This window comes from Beta vulgaris, chromosome 3, assembly GCF_026745355.1.
Source record: "Beta vulgaris subsp. vulgaris cultivar EL10 chromosome 3, EL10.2, whole genome shotgun sequence".
In the NCBI taxonomy this organism is placed as follows: Eukaryota; Viridiplantae; Streptophyta; class Magnoliopsida; order Caryophyllales; family Amaranthaceae; genus Beta; species Beta vulgaris.
The window spans coordinates 55,070,030-55,089,204 of record NC_079204.1 but is presented as its reverse complement, the minus strand read 5'-3'; the positions used below and the strand labels follow the sequence as shown (position 1 = coordinate 55,089,204).

The 19,175-nt window shown below is 33.5% G+C and overlaps 1 protein-coding gene across 1 annotated transcript; it reads left to right on the top strand.

Moving 5' to 3' along the window:
- The first annotated feature begins 63 nt into the window (after positions 1–63).
- On the top strand, positions 64–19,167 carry LOC104889627 (putative disease resistance RPP13-like protein 1). Its single transcript, XM_048640020.2, has 7 exons — positions 64–185; positions 5,905–5,955; positions 11,216–14,027; positions 14,528–14,674; positions 18,413–18,735; positions 18,824–19,009; positions 19,104–19,167. The coding sequence occupies exons 3-7, from the start codon at positions 11,265–11,267 to the stop codon at positions 19,165–19,167; spliced, it is 3,483 nt and encodes a 1,160-aa protein (XP_048495977.2). The 5' UTR covers positions 64–185; positions 5,905–5,955; positions 11,216–11,264.
- The last annotated feature ends 8 nt before the right edge of the window (positions 19,168–19,175 follow it).

Here is a 19,175-nt window from a genome sequence, read left to right as displayed (position 1 = left end):
TAAAGAAATGGAAGGAGTGTGTGAATTTCACATGACACGGCTATAAATTTGGACGTTCTCGTTATCGGAGCGCGCAGACTTGCATTCTAGAGCTAAATCATTTGTTTAGATCTCACTCTTCCGGCGGACGGCAAAGAACCAACAAACAAGTGATGCCACCTTCTTAGAATTCTGAGTCTCTTGAGGTATATTTGTTTTATGGCAACACACCTGTGTTATCAGTATGATGCATGATATTATTGAATGTTTTTTCTTTGAATTTCCTTTAGGCTCTATCTAGCATCTTAGAATATCAATTGTTTCAAGACTTTTATTTTTGATTGACTCAAATGAGGATAACACCAAAGAATATAAACCTGAGGAGACAAGGGAAAGCCATACCTCTATAGTCCTCTTCTTAAATTCTACTTAATAAAGGAGAAATTGCTATGCTAAGATCTGCTTTGGATTCTATAGAGTTACTTAAAAAGCTCTTTTCGGTAGAATTGCTAAAATCAAAGATATGGATCACTCCATATCTGAGATTTACAGCCATTACCGTAGTACCGTTCTCTTCTCTCCTTACCCTATGTCCCTATCCCACCACTAGAACCTAGCTCGTCTCCTTCCAACACCTCGCACCAGTCACCAGTCACCACTCACCACCACTATATCTCAGAAGTCTCTGTGCATTTAGTGTCGCAAGACCGGCCAAAATATTTCGTTAATTTAATTCTATAAAATTAATTCTTTTAGATAAATAAAATTTAGAGTAATTCACCGAAGTTATTTAAGCTGTGACCATGGAGTTTTGCAGGAAGAAGGAAAGTGTTATGGCAGTTGTAACTTGTAACTTGTAAGAAGTTTCTTTTTTTTTTTGTTTTCATTTCCCCCTTCTCTTGGAAGTTGGACCTATTAGTTATACAAGTAAAACCATCACATTTACCCCCTCAATTCATATTTTCTCTATCCTCTGTCAATTCTCATTTTTCTCTTCTATTCCCCTATCATCTACCAACTCTCATTTCTCTCTCCTCTACACCCCCACCCCCGTTTTCTCTCTCCTTTACACTGTCATTTTTTTTCTTCCATCCAACTTCAATTTCTCTCTAAAGCCTACATCACTTTCTTTTTCTTTCTTTTGTTTCACGAACATTTGGAACCTTCGACTAACGTTCTTTTCGTATGTTCTTCAATCTTGATGATTAGAATTTGATGATGCTTAGTTTAGTCTTCCCCGCTTAAACAACAATATTGTTGCATCAAAGTATATTCTTAATTCCCCTAAGAAAAAGTATATTATCTATTCTCAAAGTTCATTATTTCCATCTATCAATAGGTTTATATCTCTCTTGTTATGCGTTATGTTTTTGGGTAGATAGTTACAGCTTTCGTCGTAATATATGTTTTGGATATATAGTTACAATTTTCTGGTAAATAGTTATAGTTCTGGGTAAATAGATATATTTAATTTGTAAGGATAATAGTTATAGTTTTTAGTTATTAATAATTGTTTACAAGTTATTAGTTATAGTTTTAGGGTTATTAGTTATAGTTATGCAATTGGGTAAATGGTTATATTTATAAGGTTAATAGTTGTGGTTTTTAGTTATTAATAATTGTTTACACGTTATAAGTTATAATTTAATATTATTAGATAAAATATGGTCTTGGGTGGACACTATATAGTTATGGTTTGCTTATTATTTGATATAATTTTTGGATTAATAGTTATTATTTTGGATCGTTAGTTATAAGTTTAGATATAAAAGAAGTTATTGTTTTGGGCAATGATTATGGTAGTTTGGTGATTATTAGTTAATAGTTATGAGTTTTAAATTATTAGTTAGCATATTTATTTTCATTAAAAGTTATTCTGTTAAAATAGTTGCACATTTTTGCAATTAGTTAATATTTTCTTATAGTTTAGCTAAATTACACTGCTAGACCATAATCAAACGCGCATGAATCATAATATCTCATGTTAGTCTTAACGTGAGGCATTCTACTCAGAGACTCACTACGGGTTAAAGTTTGAGACTCATTAGGTCTGGTTCGGATATATGTAGTAGTAATCAACATTGATCCATAATCAAACGCGTGTGAATCATAACGTCTCATATTAGTCTTAACGTGAGACTGTATGTTCAAAGACTTACTGCGGGTCAAAGTTATAAACTCATTAGGCCTGGATCGGATGTATTATGTAGTAGTAATCAACATCGATCCAGACTGACATGACCTAAATATAAGAGGGTTTTGGGCGAGATATTTCGGCCCGCAGTGCAAGGCCCGACTCTACTTAGCCCTAAAAAAGGATTGTAAACAACCTAAATATGAAATTTCAGGATAAATTTTAGCCCGACCTAACAGTGGCATAGAAAGCCCACTTGGCGTGGCATGAAATAGAAGGTTTTTGTCGGTACATGATCACTTCTATAGTTCTATACATATATCTCTAGGTGTTTAGAAAGGGTCTACGTTTGGGTTTGATATATTGAGACCCAGACCCAACCCATCCAACTTATAAACCTATAAAATATATCTTCTTTGTCCCTCAATAGTGTGAATCACTTTTCTTTTTCTTTTGTCCCATAATATTAGTTTGAACACTTCTATTTTAGCATAAACTTACTGTTATTATATGTCATGCGTTTCTTTTTAAAAACTATCTCTGTATCTTTTAGTTTGATCACTTGGAATCTTGTCACTATTTACAATTAGAGAGAATCTTCTAAATTTTCTTAACATATAAGAAAAAATATATAGTCATGTGAGGTATTGTTTGATTCGTCTGAATGAGTACTTTATTATTATTTAATCGTTGTAATTTTTACTAATATGCTATAAAAGATATTTAAGGTCAAGAAGTGCATTGGCAAACTGCACAATCAAAATAGGCAAACGAAAAAAATAAAGAGAGAGTATAAACTTTGACTTTTGCACTATTCACACACCTTAATTATTTTGATCGGTTATATTTGTTTTTACTAATACATAATAACCAAAATGATCATATATGTTGTTGGATTTGTTTCAATGAGTATTTACATTGTATCAACTTTTTATAATTTTCAAAAATATATTATTAGAAATATTAATGGTGAAAGTTGTACGTTAGTTAACGTAAATATGAAATTGTTACACTTATTTGAAACAGAGGAAGTTTTAGTTTTTTATTTTTTTTTTGGCTGAAAAAAAAGAAGTAAATTGATTCTTTACTTTATCTCTTTTGATGAAAAATACCCTACTTTTTCTTTCGGACTATCCTATATTAAAAAATATTCCATTAACTTATATCACATCTACATTATATTTTGTAACCATAGTCCACACATTAATAAGTTATCTCTTTAAACTATGTGTGTAATGTGTCCTAACAAAAAAAATGTTCTAAAGAGTGTTCAAATTATTTTGAAACGGAGGACGCACACACACACACAAAGACACACACACACACACACACACACACATATATATATATATATATATATATATATATATATATATATATATATATATATATATATATATATATATATATATATATATATATATATATATAAAGGGGGAGGAAGATGATGTCCTTTACAAAAAGTCTGATAATACCTTTAATGAATCTAAGTTGTCATATCTATCTAAGAATCTTTTTTTTCTTCATGCTTGTCATATGTATTGAACAAGTTAACAATGGAATCGAAATTTTAATTAAATAGTAAATTAAGGAGAATGATTTCCTCTTTTTTCATACGTATCAAAAAACTCTGATCAAAAATTAAATTGCCAATATAACTTGATTGACACAATTAGAAGAAAAAATAAATCTTTAAATCTCATGTAATAATTTCTACCAGTTTTATTTTGCACGTTTGCCCAACACATAACTTTGAGCACTAATATATTGGATTCTGCACATGACTATACTTTTCCTTACGTATAAATAATTATCCCAATATGTTCAAAGTAGAATATATAAATAGAGTCAAAAGTCATGATAGAAAAAAGAAGAAGAAAGGAAGTATATAATATAAGAAGCCACCTTAATTTACCCTAGCACTTAGAAAACTTCACGCAGCCTCCTCCAATACACCACTGACTAAGTGAGCACTCAACTAGTTAAGTCCCTAGCTCCTCACTGCTCTTTAGTTGTATTCTTAACCTCATTAGCTGTTGGGCGTTGCCTAAAGACATTGATATTCAACGAACTTTCATTATTATTTAGTATAAAAGTAATTAAAGTTTGTTGTAGGCTCTATTAAGTGTTGTGGCATTGCAAAATTGTGGATGTTTAATTTAGATGGTTCATGGTTGGTGAGAAGAATTACACTACTATTTTTAACTTTTATTATTTTAATAACTCGTAAAATTGGGTGTAAAAAATGCGAGTTAAAAAACAATGAAAGCAAGAACAAGTAAGAAGTTAGTTAAGACCCACTTTGAACCCCTTTGACTCGAGAGCTGCTAAACATAGCAGGCCAGGGTAAAGGTTTAGATTTTTTCAGATTCGGTGGGTCTTTGGAGGATCTAGTCCATATAAAAATTTACAGGTTTGGGGTAACCTAGATCCTACCCATGTCATTCCAACTTGGAATCCTCACTACACTTGTCCAAAATTAACCTGATTCGAAACCTGACCTAAAACCAACTTGAAAAGTTTAGGTTTTGAATGAAATGTTATGATTTGGAATCCGATTTCATCTCAACTCAAATAAATTAAAGATAAAGTTTACATGGTGGCCTCATAATTTGGATTTTTCTATTTAGTGGCAGGTCAAAAAAATTTATACCAAGTGACCTCCTACTTTGACTAGTTATACTAGTGGCCTTATTAATTCACTTAAAACCTAACTAATGCATCATTTAAAGTAAATTTACTAACATATCCCCCTAATTAATTACCCTAATTCAAAACCATCTTCCAGATCTCCCAGCTAATAGTTAAGGGAGACTAACAGGGGGAGGAGCAATGATCTGGGTTCAACTATTTTTGGCACAACTTGTGAACATTCGCATGCATCAAGTCTCTAATTCGTAGAAAGTACATTCAAGTTTCATCCAACAACAATATCCGTCTATGCAAACAAAATAAAACTACTAGTCTTATGAAATATTGTAATCTCAGCAAAACTATCATAACGCAAAAAATTGGAGCCAAAATTTGGACAATAAAGACTTCAGGTTTCGTAATAATCCAAGTCTCAAGACTCCTTACTTCTTATTCACAACTTGGTTAATGTGAATATTGATCTTCATCACCTGAAACCCAAAAGTAGAATTTTATTTATTTGATTTCATTTTCCTTTGGGGTAGAAGGAAATTGTATAATTTGGTGGGTTAGGCTAGTTAAATTGAGAATTATATGCGGAAAAAGTATATTTATTGACTAGTTTTTGGAGATTGATCTATTGTTACGATTGAAGCCTTAAATGATAAATGTAAGATAGGTGTACAAAATTGAGGGATTTTTCACCCTTAGTTATTTAATTAGAAGGGTAGATTAGTAAATTTCTTTAAATGATGAGTTAGTTAGGTTTTAAGCAAATTAAGGTCAATAACTATAATAAGTCAAAGTAGAAGGTCACTTGATATAAATTTTTTTTGGCCTACCATCTACTCATCTAGTAGAAAAATCTAAAGTAGGAGGCCACCATATAGAATTTTCCTAAATTAAAATACTAAGATCAAACGCGACCTTGTCACCTAACCCGTTCATGACTTAAACAACACGAAAATTAGAATGAGATTATGAAACTTTTAGTATACATATTCTACTATTTCGTTGTATGTATTGAACTATTGAAGTCAAAATCATTTTTATACTTGGATCTGGGACTAATAAAGATTTATGATATGTGAAGTATATGCATTATATATAAATTACACTGAAAGGCGTCTAAATTTTGCTTAATTCTTTGGGTCAACCAGAACCTGAAAGCTCTTGGTCATGAACAGCAGCGAATAGAGAAGGCGATTGAGGTAGGTTCTTCGACCATTCCCATTTTACAACAATTTGATAATGTTGCTGATGATACAAATGTGAGGACCGGTAAAATTGAAGTTCTGGATGATGTTGGGTCTTAAGAGGTGAACTGGGTCATAACAAGATTAATGTGGTGGCTAAGGGTGTTTACTGTAAGATTCACAACTACGGAGAATCATGATAAATTTTAATGCTGGACCTTTTATATATATATATATATATATATATGTATAGTGAACCTGTCATTATTAAACCATGGACCCAAGGCGTGGATATTGAAAAATACGCTATTTAAATAATACCTATTTGGATGCAGTTGAAGCTTGATTTTTTTATTGGGGAGAAAAATGTCTATTCAAAATTATTGGGCAGGTTGGGAAGCCAAAAAAGTTGATATGGCTACTCAAAAGCGTGATAAATTGGAATATTCAGCTAAATCAATCATTTCCTAACCGGTTTCATTTATTAATGAACATGGAGAGAATGTGAAAATGCCTATTTACTATGAGTAGAACTGTAGAAGCCTAAGGTGTGGTCCTATTACAAAGGTATCACGAAAGTTATTTGTGGTAGATTAAGGAGATTGTTGCCTAACTTGATTATGGATACTGCACAATATTATGGTTATTTAAGACTTAGTCAAGAATGTATAGGAGGAAGTCTTCCTCTTCATTTGCTTGATTAAGTTGGATATACAGAATGATCAAAGTGACCCCGGCCCGACCCGAAAAATGCTCGGGCTTGGGCAAAATTTTTGGCTCAAATTCTAGCCCGTCCCAAATTTGAACGAGTTTCGGGAAATTTAAAATAACTTTTTAGTTTTAATTTTGACTCGAAAAGCCCTTTTTTTGTCAGAAAAACGTGCTTTAGACACAAAATTTTGGCCCCAGGCCAATTCTGGCTCGGCCCATCTCGACTTTTGGAAAATTTCTTTTAGGCCCGATCCGCCATTTGATCACCTCTAATAGAAGGCTTATGATATAATGGGCCAGAAGCTTTTACAATAAATGCTTAATGTTATGGGTTCCTTGATCTGTATACTGAGCTAGTTATGGAGTGTCTAACTCCTCCGAAATTTTCCTTGATGATAAATGCCACTATGCAAGGGTATTTTAGCTTGAAAAGGGGTCAAAGTAAGAGAGGGTGATCCACTTTCTCCTCTCTTGTTTGTGGTGTGTATGGAGTATCTTTCAAGAATCTTAATTAGAATGAGTAAGCTTGACCAATTTAAGTTTCACCATACCTTGAAGTTTACTCATATTTGTTTTGCTCATGATTTAATCCTCTATTGCTTAGGCAAACCCCACGTCTACCTATTTTTACGTGCTTTTAAATTGTTTAATAACTCTTATTATGGGTTGAAAGCAAATCTTTGGAATCCATCTATATATTTTTGTTCATTGAAGGAAGAGGACGTTCAGAGAGTTTTGGTTTTCTTTGGCTTTAGTAGGAGTGAGTTACCTTTTAGTTATTTGGTTTTAACTTTTCTAAAAGGATCTCTTCTGCTCAATGTGATGTATCAGCGGGGAAAAAAAAAGATTGCTAGAATTTGTGTATGGAGCTTGAAAACTTTGATATTTGCATCAAGGCTTTAGCAGAGAAAATAACAGCAGGAATGGGAGGAATATTTTTGTATTATTTGTCTTAAACGATCTTATTACAATCTCAGCATTATATAGGCAAAGAGAGTGAGAAAAACAGGAGGTGTAATCCTCCACTATCATCACTACTGCTAACTGTACTGTACAACAGTGCAAGGATCAGCACATGATCCTAATAATTAATTGACTAAAAGACAAGACAACAGTCGCCTATTTTAATTGTAATAATAACACTACAAAGCTAACTTGTAGGTAGTACTAGTAACAATAAAAAGAGGGTAGTATGCCTCCTTTTTTTCACTCCTCCTCAAGCTAAGAGGGATCGGGAAGAGCTCCTAACTTGGATAGTAAATGACTATGTTAAGAGATGGTAAATGGCTTAGTGAAGACATGACCTGCAGCCTGTTCAGAAGTTGAAACATATCTCGTAGTGATGATGCCTTCTGAAATTTTGTCTCGAATGAAATGACAGTCAAGCTCCACATGCTTGGTTCTGTCATGGTGAACATGGTTGGCAGCTATAGAGAGGGATGCCTTGTTGTCACAGTGCATGACAGTAGTTGAAAAGTGTTTGAGACCCAGTTCTTTTAAGAGTTGAGAGACCCAAGTGACTTCACAGGCTGTGAGGGCCATGGCCCTGTACTCAGCTTCAGTTGAGGATCTTGCAACAACATGTTGTTTCTTAAACTTCCAAGAGATAGGAGAGGAACCCAATAAGATGCAAAAATCTGACCTTCTGGTCATAGGGCATCCAGCCCAGTCACTATCACAATATGTTGTGAGATGAGCACTTGATTGAGAAGCTAGAAGAATGCCTTGGCCTAGAGAGTTGTTAATGTACCTGAGGATCCTCTTAGCTACATTACACTCAGCATCTTTGTGCAACATAACATTGTTATTAGCTACTTGTGAGTGAACTTGGTAGGCTTGCTTCATTCTTGGCTTAATGGTTAGCTTGGCTACAGGGGCAAAAGTCTCCTGGTAGTCTATGCCATATTGTTGCTTGCAGCCTAGGATTACTAACCTAGCATTGTGCCTGTCTATGCTGCCATCTGGATTGTGTTTGGTTTTAAACAACCACATACAACCTATGGCCTTCTTGCATCCTGAATGACACAATATTTTGGGTAAAATATCACTCTACATTTGTCTTATTGCAAAAGTTTGTTCACAGAGAGCAAATTGTGGATATTTGAAAGGCTTATCTTTTCTTTTCCAGCAGTCAGCATTTTGATAAAGTTTCAAACTTTTTTTTTCCAAACTTACAACAACACTAGAAATATCTGAAGAACTATCTACCTATAATTTATTTTCCTCACTACTCGAACCTCTAGCTCTGATACCATGTTGAGTAAATCATGGCTACTAAAGAAAGAGAAGAGAAGATTGCGACGTATTCAAGGGTGATTTCATTGGTTGATATGTTGTATCACATTCTCAGACAACAACCTACTATATATATACTGCTAGCAGTAATTCTTAGGAGGATATTTTCTACTATTAGACAAAAAGATAAAACCCTAGTTTATTACAAGAAAGTGACCAAGTGGACTGGGCTAATAGCTAGTAGGATGTAGAATGGGCCATAATTCATCAACCAAAAGCCAAAAAATGTTGAAAATTACGACAAATAACACTCATATTTTCCTTTTTCTTCTCTCCAGCGAAATTCATATTTTACTATATTTCGAAATCCTTCCCAAGCGTGTTTTAGAAATTCTGAATTCTTTTACAGGCATAATCAAGCAATCAAAATTATCTTGGCATCTTAGGGGTTTGATCTTCTTTCTGCTAGAAAATTTTCAAGGTGATTCTTCTTCAATTTCTGTTCTAGTTTTTTCCTTCAATGTTGAATTTAAAATTTTAATTTGGGAGAAGATATCAATCCAAAAAACACTATAAGGGTTGAGAATAGAATGGACATGTATTATATTTAATTTTTTTTTGGCATGAGTATGTTAATAATAAACCTTAATTGACTCAATAAACTAATGCAATGAAAAGAAGGTCAAATACTTGTTTAGCCTAACCTAAAAATTGATCCACAAACCTTTATTTGAAATCCATTTTCATTTAAAAATAATCGACCAAACTTTTAGAGTATTACCATCCATCTAATATTAAAATACTAGCCTTTTGTGCACGCGATATGTGCAATGATATTTTTAGGTCTAATAGTAAGTAGTAAACAAACTGAAAATGCAAGTTAGTATTTTAAGTTCACCTCCATTTTGTGAATAAGATTCTTCCATGTTCTTTTTATGTTGTGATTCATTTTTGTGAATATGAATATTTTTTGTTTCTCAAGTCTTGTATGCGCATGCTCTTTTATAATCAGTATGATGTTCTTTACTAAATATCGTCATGTTCTTTTTTTTTTGGTTTTATTCATTTTTTAAATTTATAATAAGATATGGATTTCAGTAATTTCTTTATGATCCCAAAATTGTAATCGAAAAGTATAATACAATTTCAGTTTTTTTTCCTTGTCTAACTTCTAAATTCTGATTTCACAAATTGATATATTTAAGAATTTTCATCATTTTAATTTTTTCACCTTTTCTAAATGTTCACACTTTGAGTTTCAATTATATTTGAAAGGAATTTTAAGTTTTCCATACACAATCTGATTTCGCATGAAATGATCATTTTTCTAAATTTGAACACTTTGAGTTTCAATTACAGGTGAAATGAACTTTCAAATTTTTCATACACAATCTGATTTCGGATGAAATGGTTTCCACAAATTTATGTAAAAAATTTTTTTCCTGAAAATGGATTTTTGCAAAAGTTGTTCGCAAAAAGGTTTGATATTGTTTTGTTTTTCAAAATTTATTTCTGAACATGGATATTCTACAAAAGTTTTGGGCAAAAAATTTATATTGGAATTTTAAAAAAAAGAACTAAATTTGTAAATTTTTCATCAGTGTCATAAATGAATCAAATTTCATACACATCTTTTTTTCTGATTTTATATGAAAATAATCAAATTTAAGTCTAATTATATAAAAGCCCTTTTCAACTAATTGCTATTATCTCCATTTTTTCAACTACATAACAGTCGACTAATGTGAAATAACTTTTAAGATTAAAAGAATTATGTACCTATTTGAAAGTTCGCAAACCGCCGATGGACGAATGTGTGATATCATTGTCAAAATCTTATGTTTTTCTCAAATTTGTGTTTATAGGTAATTTTTGTGAATATGTAATTGTGAATGGTTATTAAGAACAATGATTTGTAAGTGAATTTTGTGAATGTTTTTGTATGTATTGACGTCTAGTGTATTAGTTTTAGTTTGTAAGTTAATTTGTAGTTTTTGTAAAGTTTTCTGATCATTTGAGTGGTTTGCGTGATTTTTACAACGTGATTTTCTCAATTTCCTCATATAAGGGATTTCTGAGTGACTGTTGAAAATTAATTTCCAATGGCTTTGTTTGACCCCATTTTGGTATTGAGATTACTTTTGTAAATTAGAAAGAGAAGGGGGCAAAATAGTCGGTTCAAAAGAGGACACCGTTGCTCCCCCTTCCCTTATGTAATAGAGATAAGATAAAATGCTAACTTTTAGCCATCTCAACCGAACTTAACAGTTACTTTTCTCTAACTTTACACCTTTGTTTCTTTTCTGTCTTCTGTTTCGTGAAAAAATAGAAGGGAAGATTGTCAAAGCCATCAAAGGTTGCACCATCATCCAAAGACTATGGGGATTGAACTAGGAATTGGTTTCTTAGTAGGTATTTTCAATTTCCTATTGACTCGTGCAAGTAACGACGTCATTACAAAGATCCATGAATTGAGGAAATATAAGAGGAAACTGGAAGTGCTAGAAACGACAATCTTGAACGCGGAGAACGAGTCTAAAAAGTTGGAAACGTTCCTTTTGGAGGGCAGACTTAAAACTGTAGTGCAAGATCGGTTGGATACCCTTACGTTACTTTGCTATGACGCTGAAGATCTGATTGAAGATATAGCACTCCTGATTACTAAAAATACTACGCCCGAGAAGAAGAAATTGAACTTTGCAACGAAGTTGAAATCTCCAGACCCGTTCTTGAAAATTAGAAAGCTGCAAGAAAAGATCGATGAGATAATAGCCCAATTGAAGATGCTTATTCCAGATGACTCAAAAAAAGAAGATAAATTAAAGCTGCCTGATTGGGGGAACAGCTCAACAAGTTGTTTGGTAGGTAGGCAGGATGACATCAACGCTATCATTGAAAAGTTATTTTCCAAGATTAATAATGGAGTCTGTATAGTTGGTATGCCTGGAGTTGGAAAGACGGCGCTTGCTTTGAATATCCTAGAGAACCCAAGAATTTCCGACAACTTTCAGATATCAAAGGTCCATGTGCAAGATGGCATCTTCAATCCTAAAGATAGTATCACTGAGTTGTTGAATTGCAAGGAAAAAGCGTTAAAGAACAAGAAAAGCAGTTTACTGATCATGTTTGACAGATTGCTCAACGTAAAGCGGCTCGTTGATTGGGATGATTTCTTGTCTAAAGGACGTGAAATGAGAAACATAAATATAAAGATCCTCGTCACCACTGTGACTCCACGAGTTTCAGAAATATTAAAAACGTTTGAATATACTCTCAAACCCTTGCTGAAGGATGACTGCCAAAAGGTGATTGTGCAAAAAGGAATAGTTCATGACCTGGAACGGCGCCGATTTCTAGAACGTACTGCTAACATCATGGTAAATAATTGTGGAGGTCTGCCTGGGGTTGCTAAGTTCCTTGGAATTATTCTAGGTACATGCAAAATGCAAGAATGGACCCCATTCAACTTGTGGGATCTGCAAGAATTCAGAGACGAAATTTATCCGATCTTGAGTTGGGCATATTCATATAAGCAACATTATATGACTAGATGTCTTGTTTATTTTGCGCTCTTTCCTGAAGAATATGATTATAATGTCGACTACTTGGTCCAACTCTGGGCAGCGGAAGGGTTCGTTGAGCAAGTTCAAGAAGGCAAAATCTCATTCAATGATATAGTTCAAAGATCAATACTTCAACCTTCCGACGAGCAAAATTCAATATATAAGTTGCACAAATTCAACCATTATTTATCAAAATTAGCCGCTTCAAGAATATTTCTGCAGTTTCCTCCAGGTTCGTCTACGTCTCTTCTCATAGAAAGTGTTCGTCATTTGTCATTGTTGTGTGACATTGACAAACCTTTATTGAAGAAACTTGAGAAATGTAAGCGCCTGAGAACGTTGCTTTCCTTGTCCAATCCAATAACTGATGTAAAGGTAACAATACCTCCCAGTCTTTTTAAGAAACTAAAATATCTTCGAGTATTGGCCTTGAATAGAACCAATATTGAGAACATACCAGAATCCATAGATAACTTGGAACACCTTCGATTTTTGGATCTCTCTTATACCCTTATAGATCAATTACCTGATCAACTGTGTAAGCTTCGCAACTTGCAATTTCTCAAAATCAAAGACACCAAATTACGTCAATTACCAAAAGATTTTGAAAATTTGACTAATTTGCGGTATGTTGATTGGGAAATAGCAGAAATGAGAAAATTGAAGCCTGGAAACATTGGAACTCTTTCTCATCTTGAGACCCTTCCTTTTTTTCGTGTGAGTAAAGAACCAGAGTTTGCTATAAAACAGTTGGAGAATATGAGCAGTCTTCAGGGTTCAATTTCCATAACAGGTCTTGAAAATGTCGAAAGTGAGGAAAAATCTAAAGAAGCCAAGTTGTGTGGAAAGGATAAACTGAAAAGGATAGAGCTAGAATGGACAACACGTAGTTCAGATTGTGAACAGGTTCTCAATGGCCTAGAACCTCATGATAACTTGAAAGAACTAGTAATAAAGAACTACAATTCTGCCGTGTTTCCGAATTGGATGTCTAATCCCTCTCTTTTGCTTGAGAAGATACACTTGAATACATCTCCTTCTTGTGATACCTTACCACCGCTTGCGGAACTCCAGTGTCTCGAAACCCTTTTCTTCGAGGAGTTTCCCATGTTAAAATCTGTGAAGAGTCTTTTTCATGAAGTGTCCACAACTAAAAGTTTTATATCATTGAAATCATTGACTCTCAAGAGTATGGCTAAGCTTTGGGACTGCACATATCTGGAATCAAATGTTTTGCCTTCCCTTTGCATTCTCAAAATCCTAAGTTGTCCAGAGCTCGAAAACTTGCCCACACTCGAAGATTTTACTTCATTACACACATTAGAAATTGAAGATTGCCCAGAACTAAATTCCTTACCAGACCTTCCAAAGTCATCACTTAGGTCACTCATAGTAAGAAATTGCAATGTGCTTAAAGATCGATGTGAACCTAAAGGTCAGGATTGGCCTAAGTTCCAACATGTTCCGCACGTAGAGATTGATGGTAAGGTGGTCAGAAGTCCATCAGATGCTTCGAACGCCGTCCCTGCTTCTCGGAATCAGCAGATTGATGGTACTCCTCCAGATTGGGTTTTTCAGGTACTTAATTTCGATCTCTTCTCTTGATCATGCAAAGATAATTTAGCTTTTTAGTCTGTTGAAGCTATGATGTATAGCGCACACCACATGTGAGTGTCCACATTGATTAAATAAGAGAGATGGGTTCACTTTATAATGCAAAGGGGTTACTCCCCTTATTGCCATATGGTTTTAAGGTGGAACCTTCTTTGTGTTGTGAAGTGGACTCTCTCTCCTTGTGATGGGTGCGGCCCAGGCTTTGGCACTTAAATAGAATGGAACACAAATTGAATCCACAACCGCATTGTCTAAGAGTTAGAACTAGCTAGTACGGCTTATTGTTATTAATCATGGACAGCATGGTTGATGGGAGCTTTTCAGTTACCCAAAACATTGTGTAGTATTTGAAGTTTCTGGTGTTTAGTTTGGTGTAATTGTTGAAATAAACTTAGTGGTCTAATTATAACTTTCTTTATTTTGAAGTCAAACATACCTTCAATTTACTTTTTAAATTGAACCAGGGTCATATACTTGACAAGAACAATGAAGTAGCCATATTCGGCCAAATAAAAGAATGTAAAGAATCGGAAGTTCAGAGTGATGAGGAGGAATTTGCGTCCGCATGTGATTCAATTGACATCTCTTCTCCAGCTGATATTGATGATGAGGTATTCGATTCCGCATTTGCTTCAACTGAAAATTGTTTGTAGGGTACTTTTATAACTCTTCTGTTGATCATGCAAAGATAATTCATCTTACACTACAAGAAATTATTTCAAATAGGGCAATATTTATTGATCAAAGAGGGCAATTAATTACTTGTCTTGTCTAATAGTATCAAAAAAGGCAAATAAAATCCCCCCTCTTTGAAAATTAATAAGAAGACAATTTTATCGTTTTGCCCTATTTGATACCTTCTAAAAAGTCAATATTAAGTTTGCCCTCTTTAATACTACTTAATAAAGCAACTCCATAAGTTTGCCCTTTTAGTGACACCTAATAAGGCAATTTATTTGTTTGATATCTTAGAAAACATTTAAAAGACAATTTAAAAATTTTGCCCTCCTTGAAAAATATTTAAAAAAGCAATTTATCTAACTTTGCCCTATTTGAAAATTAGTTAAGAGGGTAAAATACTGAATTTGTCCTCCTTGGTAAAGAAGGAAAAAAAAAGAAAAAGAAAAGGGCCCTTTTCAGATTACTTGCTTTAATACGGTAATAAATTAGTTGAGAGCTTGAGATTTCTACTCTACTAATTACTTCCAATTTCAGATTTTCTCTCTTTTTTCAATCTTTCAATCAACTTTTAATTCAATTTCTCTCTCTTTTCAATCTCTCAATCAACTTTTGTTCAATCTAACTGCAGTCGATCGAGTTCGCTTCAATCGATTTCATCAGTTCGTACATCTGAGGTAAATTTTTCGCTTTCAATTATTCGTTATTTCAATATTCATATCAAATTTGTTTTTTAGGGTTTTCTACTGTATGCGATTAAACATCTTCGACTTGTTATAGATTCTTGTTTCTGCAATTTGTTTATGCGATTGAACCGTCTCTCTGTTGAATTCCATCCATATTCATTCAATTTCTTCAAAAAAAATTCGATTTCTTCAAGATTCATTCAATTTCTTTCAATCTCTTAGAAAAATTTGCTGACATTATTCGTGATTTTCACGATTGCTTACTGTATTCATGATTCTAGCGATTGCTTACAATATTCGTGATTTTCGCAAAGCATAGTTGATAATAGAATTCATTTTTTCGCAATTGCTAACACAATTCGTATTTTTACTAATACGATTTTGTTTAATCGGATATTGTAAACTATGATTTTGTGTTTGTAGAATAATCTTGCTAAGTTTCTGCAATTAATTGATGTTTCAGGTTATAATTTGCAGAATTTTCATGATTTCTGGCGATTTAGTGCTCCATTGTTTTGGAGGTTAGTTCTTAATCTATAGCAACTTATTTGTTTGGTTATAATTGATAAGGATTTAACGTTAGTTGATGCAATTCTTCCTCTCTTTTTTACTAGCTTCGGTTCATTATTTCTTACCACAGTATCATTCTCATTCCCAAACAATGAAGTGGGCAGGACAGTTTTGTGCTTTTGAAATGTGAAAAAATTGCAGTATTTATACTGGTTATATATCACTAACAGCAACTTATTCAATGGATAATCATGGGAGAATACTTTAGTTAGGAGTAGGATTCTATTATATTATAACCTAAGGTTTTATATGGATAATTACTTATTCAATGGATAATTACATGCATGGTGGATAACGTTAAAAGGCAAAGTGTGGCTTGTTTTTTCCAGGCTGATATTCTTTCTTAATTTCAACTTGATGTTGAATTAGTGACTCTACTATTCATATAAAGAATACTTAATTACTAAAACATAAAGTAATGCACTTAAGATTAAAGTACTGAAAATTCTGAGCTGATTGTGGTACTGAAATGATCTACGTACATGTTTAAGCCAACTAAGAATGGAGGAATGGCAGGCAGCAGTGACTCTTTTCACTTTCATAAGGCACACAGTGTACACTAGTGTCCAGCTGTTATCTGAATCACACCATCTGTAATTCTGTATTACTTGACATCTCCTCCTCCTCCCCTGAGATTATAGCTGGAAAACACAAAATATTTCTTATGAAAGAGAGATGTCTGTAACTGCAGGGACATAGATGAGAGGCTAAAGGAAGGAAGAAATGAGATGAAATCACTCAGATATATTAACCAGACCTTGCCGGGGGTGGTAACCACTCTCCTGGTCTAGGGGCCGGGAGCGAGTGTTTGGGGCCTGGTCTAGGGGAGCAAGTATTAGTATTACTCTAAGCTGGGTACTATTAGTATTACATATTGCCATATTGGTATATGTATTGTGAATTTTGATGAATGAAAAAAATGTTTGCAGTTTAATATTGTTTGTTGATACTATTTTAATTGTTTACGCTTTGTTTAATATAAGATCTATGTATTTTCTTGTCAAAAAAAAAAGATCTATGTATTTTGTACTTCGTGATTGAGAATTGATTTCTCTTCAATTTTGCTTTATCTGATTTTACATAATAGATCTGTTCTTGTTTTCTGTAATAATAGTGTACTAAAGTTGTCTAATACTGTATATATTGATGCTCTTAACAAATAAAGGATGCTATGCAACTTGCAATTGGGGTGTATATATTGATGCTCTTTAAATATGGGAGATAGGTTGTCAATTGGAGTTTGATTTTAATACAGTGTCATGCTTCTTGGATCAATACTTGGATCAGATTTCACGGGTTTGATGGCTTTCAATACAGAGTACTATATTTCTTGTACCCATAAGGAATTATTTGTTGTTGTTTCTACTGACAAGTATTTTATCTGCAGATGGTTCCTGACATTAAATTTGAACTGCTGTTATGGTGGCCATGATGGCGAGGTGAGTCGACTTTTTCGGAGTGCTGTTTATGCAGTCGACATCAGGCTGGTGGGTAGCTTGCTAAAGAGGAGGTTATCGAGAGAAAAAAGATGACTGATGCTAAGAGAATTTTATGATCTGCCATTGCTTCTGTGGAACTAAATTACGTACCTTGGGAAATTTTGTTATTAGGACTGATGTTTGCTAATACTTTGATGGAAATTTGAGATGGTATGGACCTATATTTATATAGATTTTGAGGAGGTGGCTTGTGATTTCGTATCTGTTTAGGATTATGGTTACAAGTCGTATTATATTTATAGAAGAGACAGATGTTTCTAGATTCGTAATGCAAGTAATTTTACCAAGTTTAATTCTAATAGGAATTGGAGATCATATGTCAATTTCCAATAAATCCCTTAATATTAATCTCCATAGTAGAACAGCCATTTAATAAATATGACAGTTGCCTTCCTCCTCTCTATTTGATTCTATTCTCTAATAATCCTTCTTAAATTGTGTGGGTAGTCCATGTGATGCAAGTATGAAAAAGAAAAATTAATATGGAGGCACTTAGATAGAATGTGACACGCCATAAATCGTATTTCTACTAACTTCAACAATTTTTTACTCCTAATACATAATTACGTACTTCCTTCGTACCTAAATAAGTGTTACCTTCACTTTTTCACGCAACCTAATGTGTTTCTTTGATTATTAATATTCTTGATTGCTCAGAAGAAATAATTATAAAAAATTGATATTTAATAGACTACATTGAAATGAATACAACAATATCCCACTTGAAAAAAATTAGTTTTCTATTTGGTTATGTGATGTGGCCATCAGTGTGGGTGAGATTTTCAGACGAAGTAAATTCAAGGATATAGAATCCATATTCATATTGATTTGTTTCATACCTATTAACTAACTAAATAAGTTAAATGTTTTTACCTTTGGTTTTACTGAGTACATAAATATATATATGTATTATTAGGTTTTGAAGCAGGTTTCATGCCGACCAAAGGCCGCCATTTCGGATGAAGGAATGCAAGCTTATTCCAATGGTTTAAGTAGCCAAACTGACACATCTAAAGATACTTGGATCGAGAAGCCAAAGATCGACTGTCTCACTGCTGAATGCTTACAGCTATATGAGAAAGCGCGTGCTATCTCAGATGATAAACCTATAGAGGTGAAGTTGGATTCCAAGCAATTCAACTACAAAAAGGATGCATCGATATGGGTGTCTAAAGTTGATATCAAAGAGTTCCTTTGCAAAGAGAAGTTGAATGTTTCCTTGATTCAAGTCTTCATGAGGTAAAACATTTGTAATTATGAAATATATAAAATTGCATTGCAATATACAATAATATATTTATGTTGCGAACTTGGTTGTGCAATGAAGATTACTCCAAAATGATCATTGTGGACGCAATTGCATACCAGAGCAATTTGGGTGGTTATGTCCAAGTACGATCAGAGCTGACATACGTTTGACTAACGGAGTTGAGGTGGAGGAGTCTATTCATCAAAGTGTCGACAAATCTATTTCTACAAAAAAGAATTTCATACTTGCCCCTTGTGTTGAAGGGTATAGTTCTTAATCTTGTATCTATTTTTACCATTTAATCATTATATGATAGAAGTACTCGCACGATTGCTTCCTAACTTTTTTCGGATTTTAGTGGCCATTGGTCGCTCCTTGTGATTTGTCCTAAAAACAACACAGTTAATCAGTTTGATTCTTAGCTCAAGAT

Bases quoted from the DNA above. Each gene is read 5' to 3' on its own strand.
- LOC104889627 (XM_048640020.2), top strand. From the start codon at position 11,265: ATGGGGATTGAACTAGGAATTGGTTTCTTAGTAGGTATTTTCAATTTC. The intron at 14,028-14,527 runs GTACTTAATTTC...AAATTGAACCAG, and splicing joins CTCCAGATTGGGTTTTTCAG to GGTCATATACTTGACAAGAA. The intron at 14,675-18,412 runs GTATTCGATTCC...ATGTATTATTAG, and splicing joins CAGCTGATATTGATGATGAG to GTTTTGAAGCAGGTTTCATG.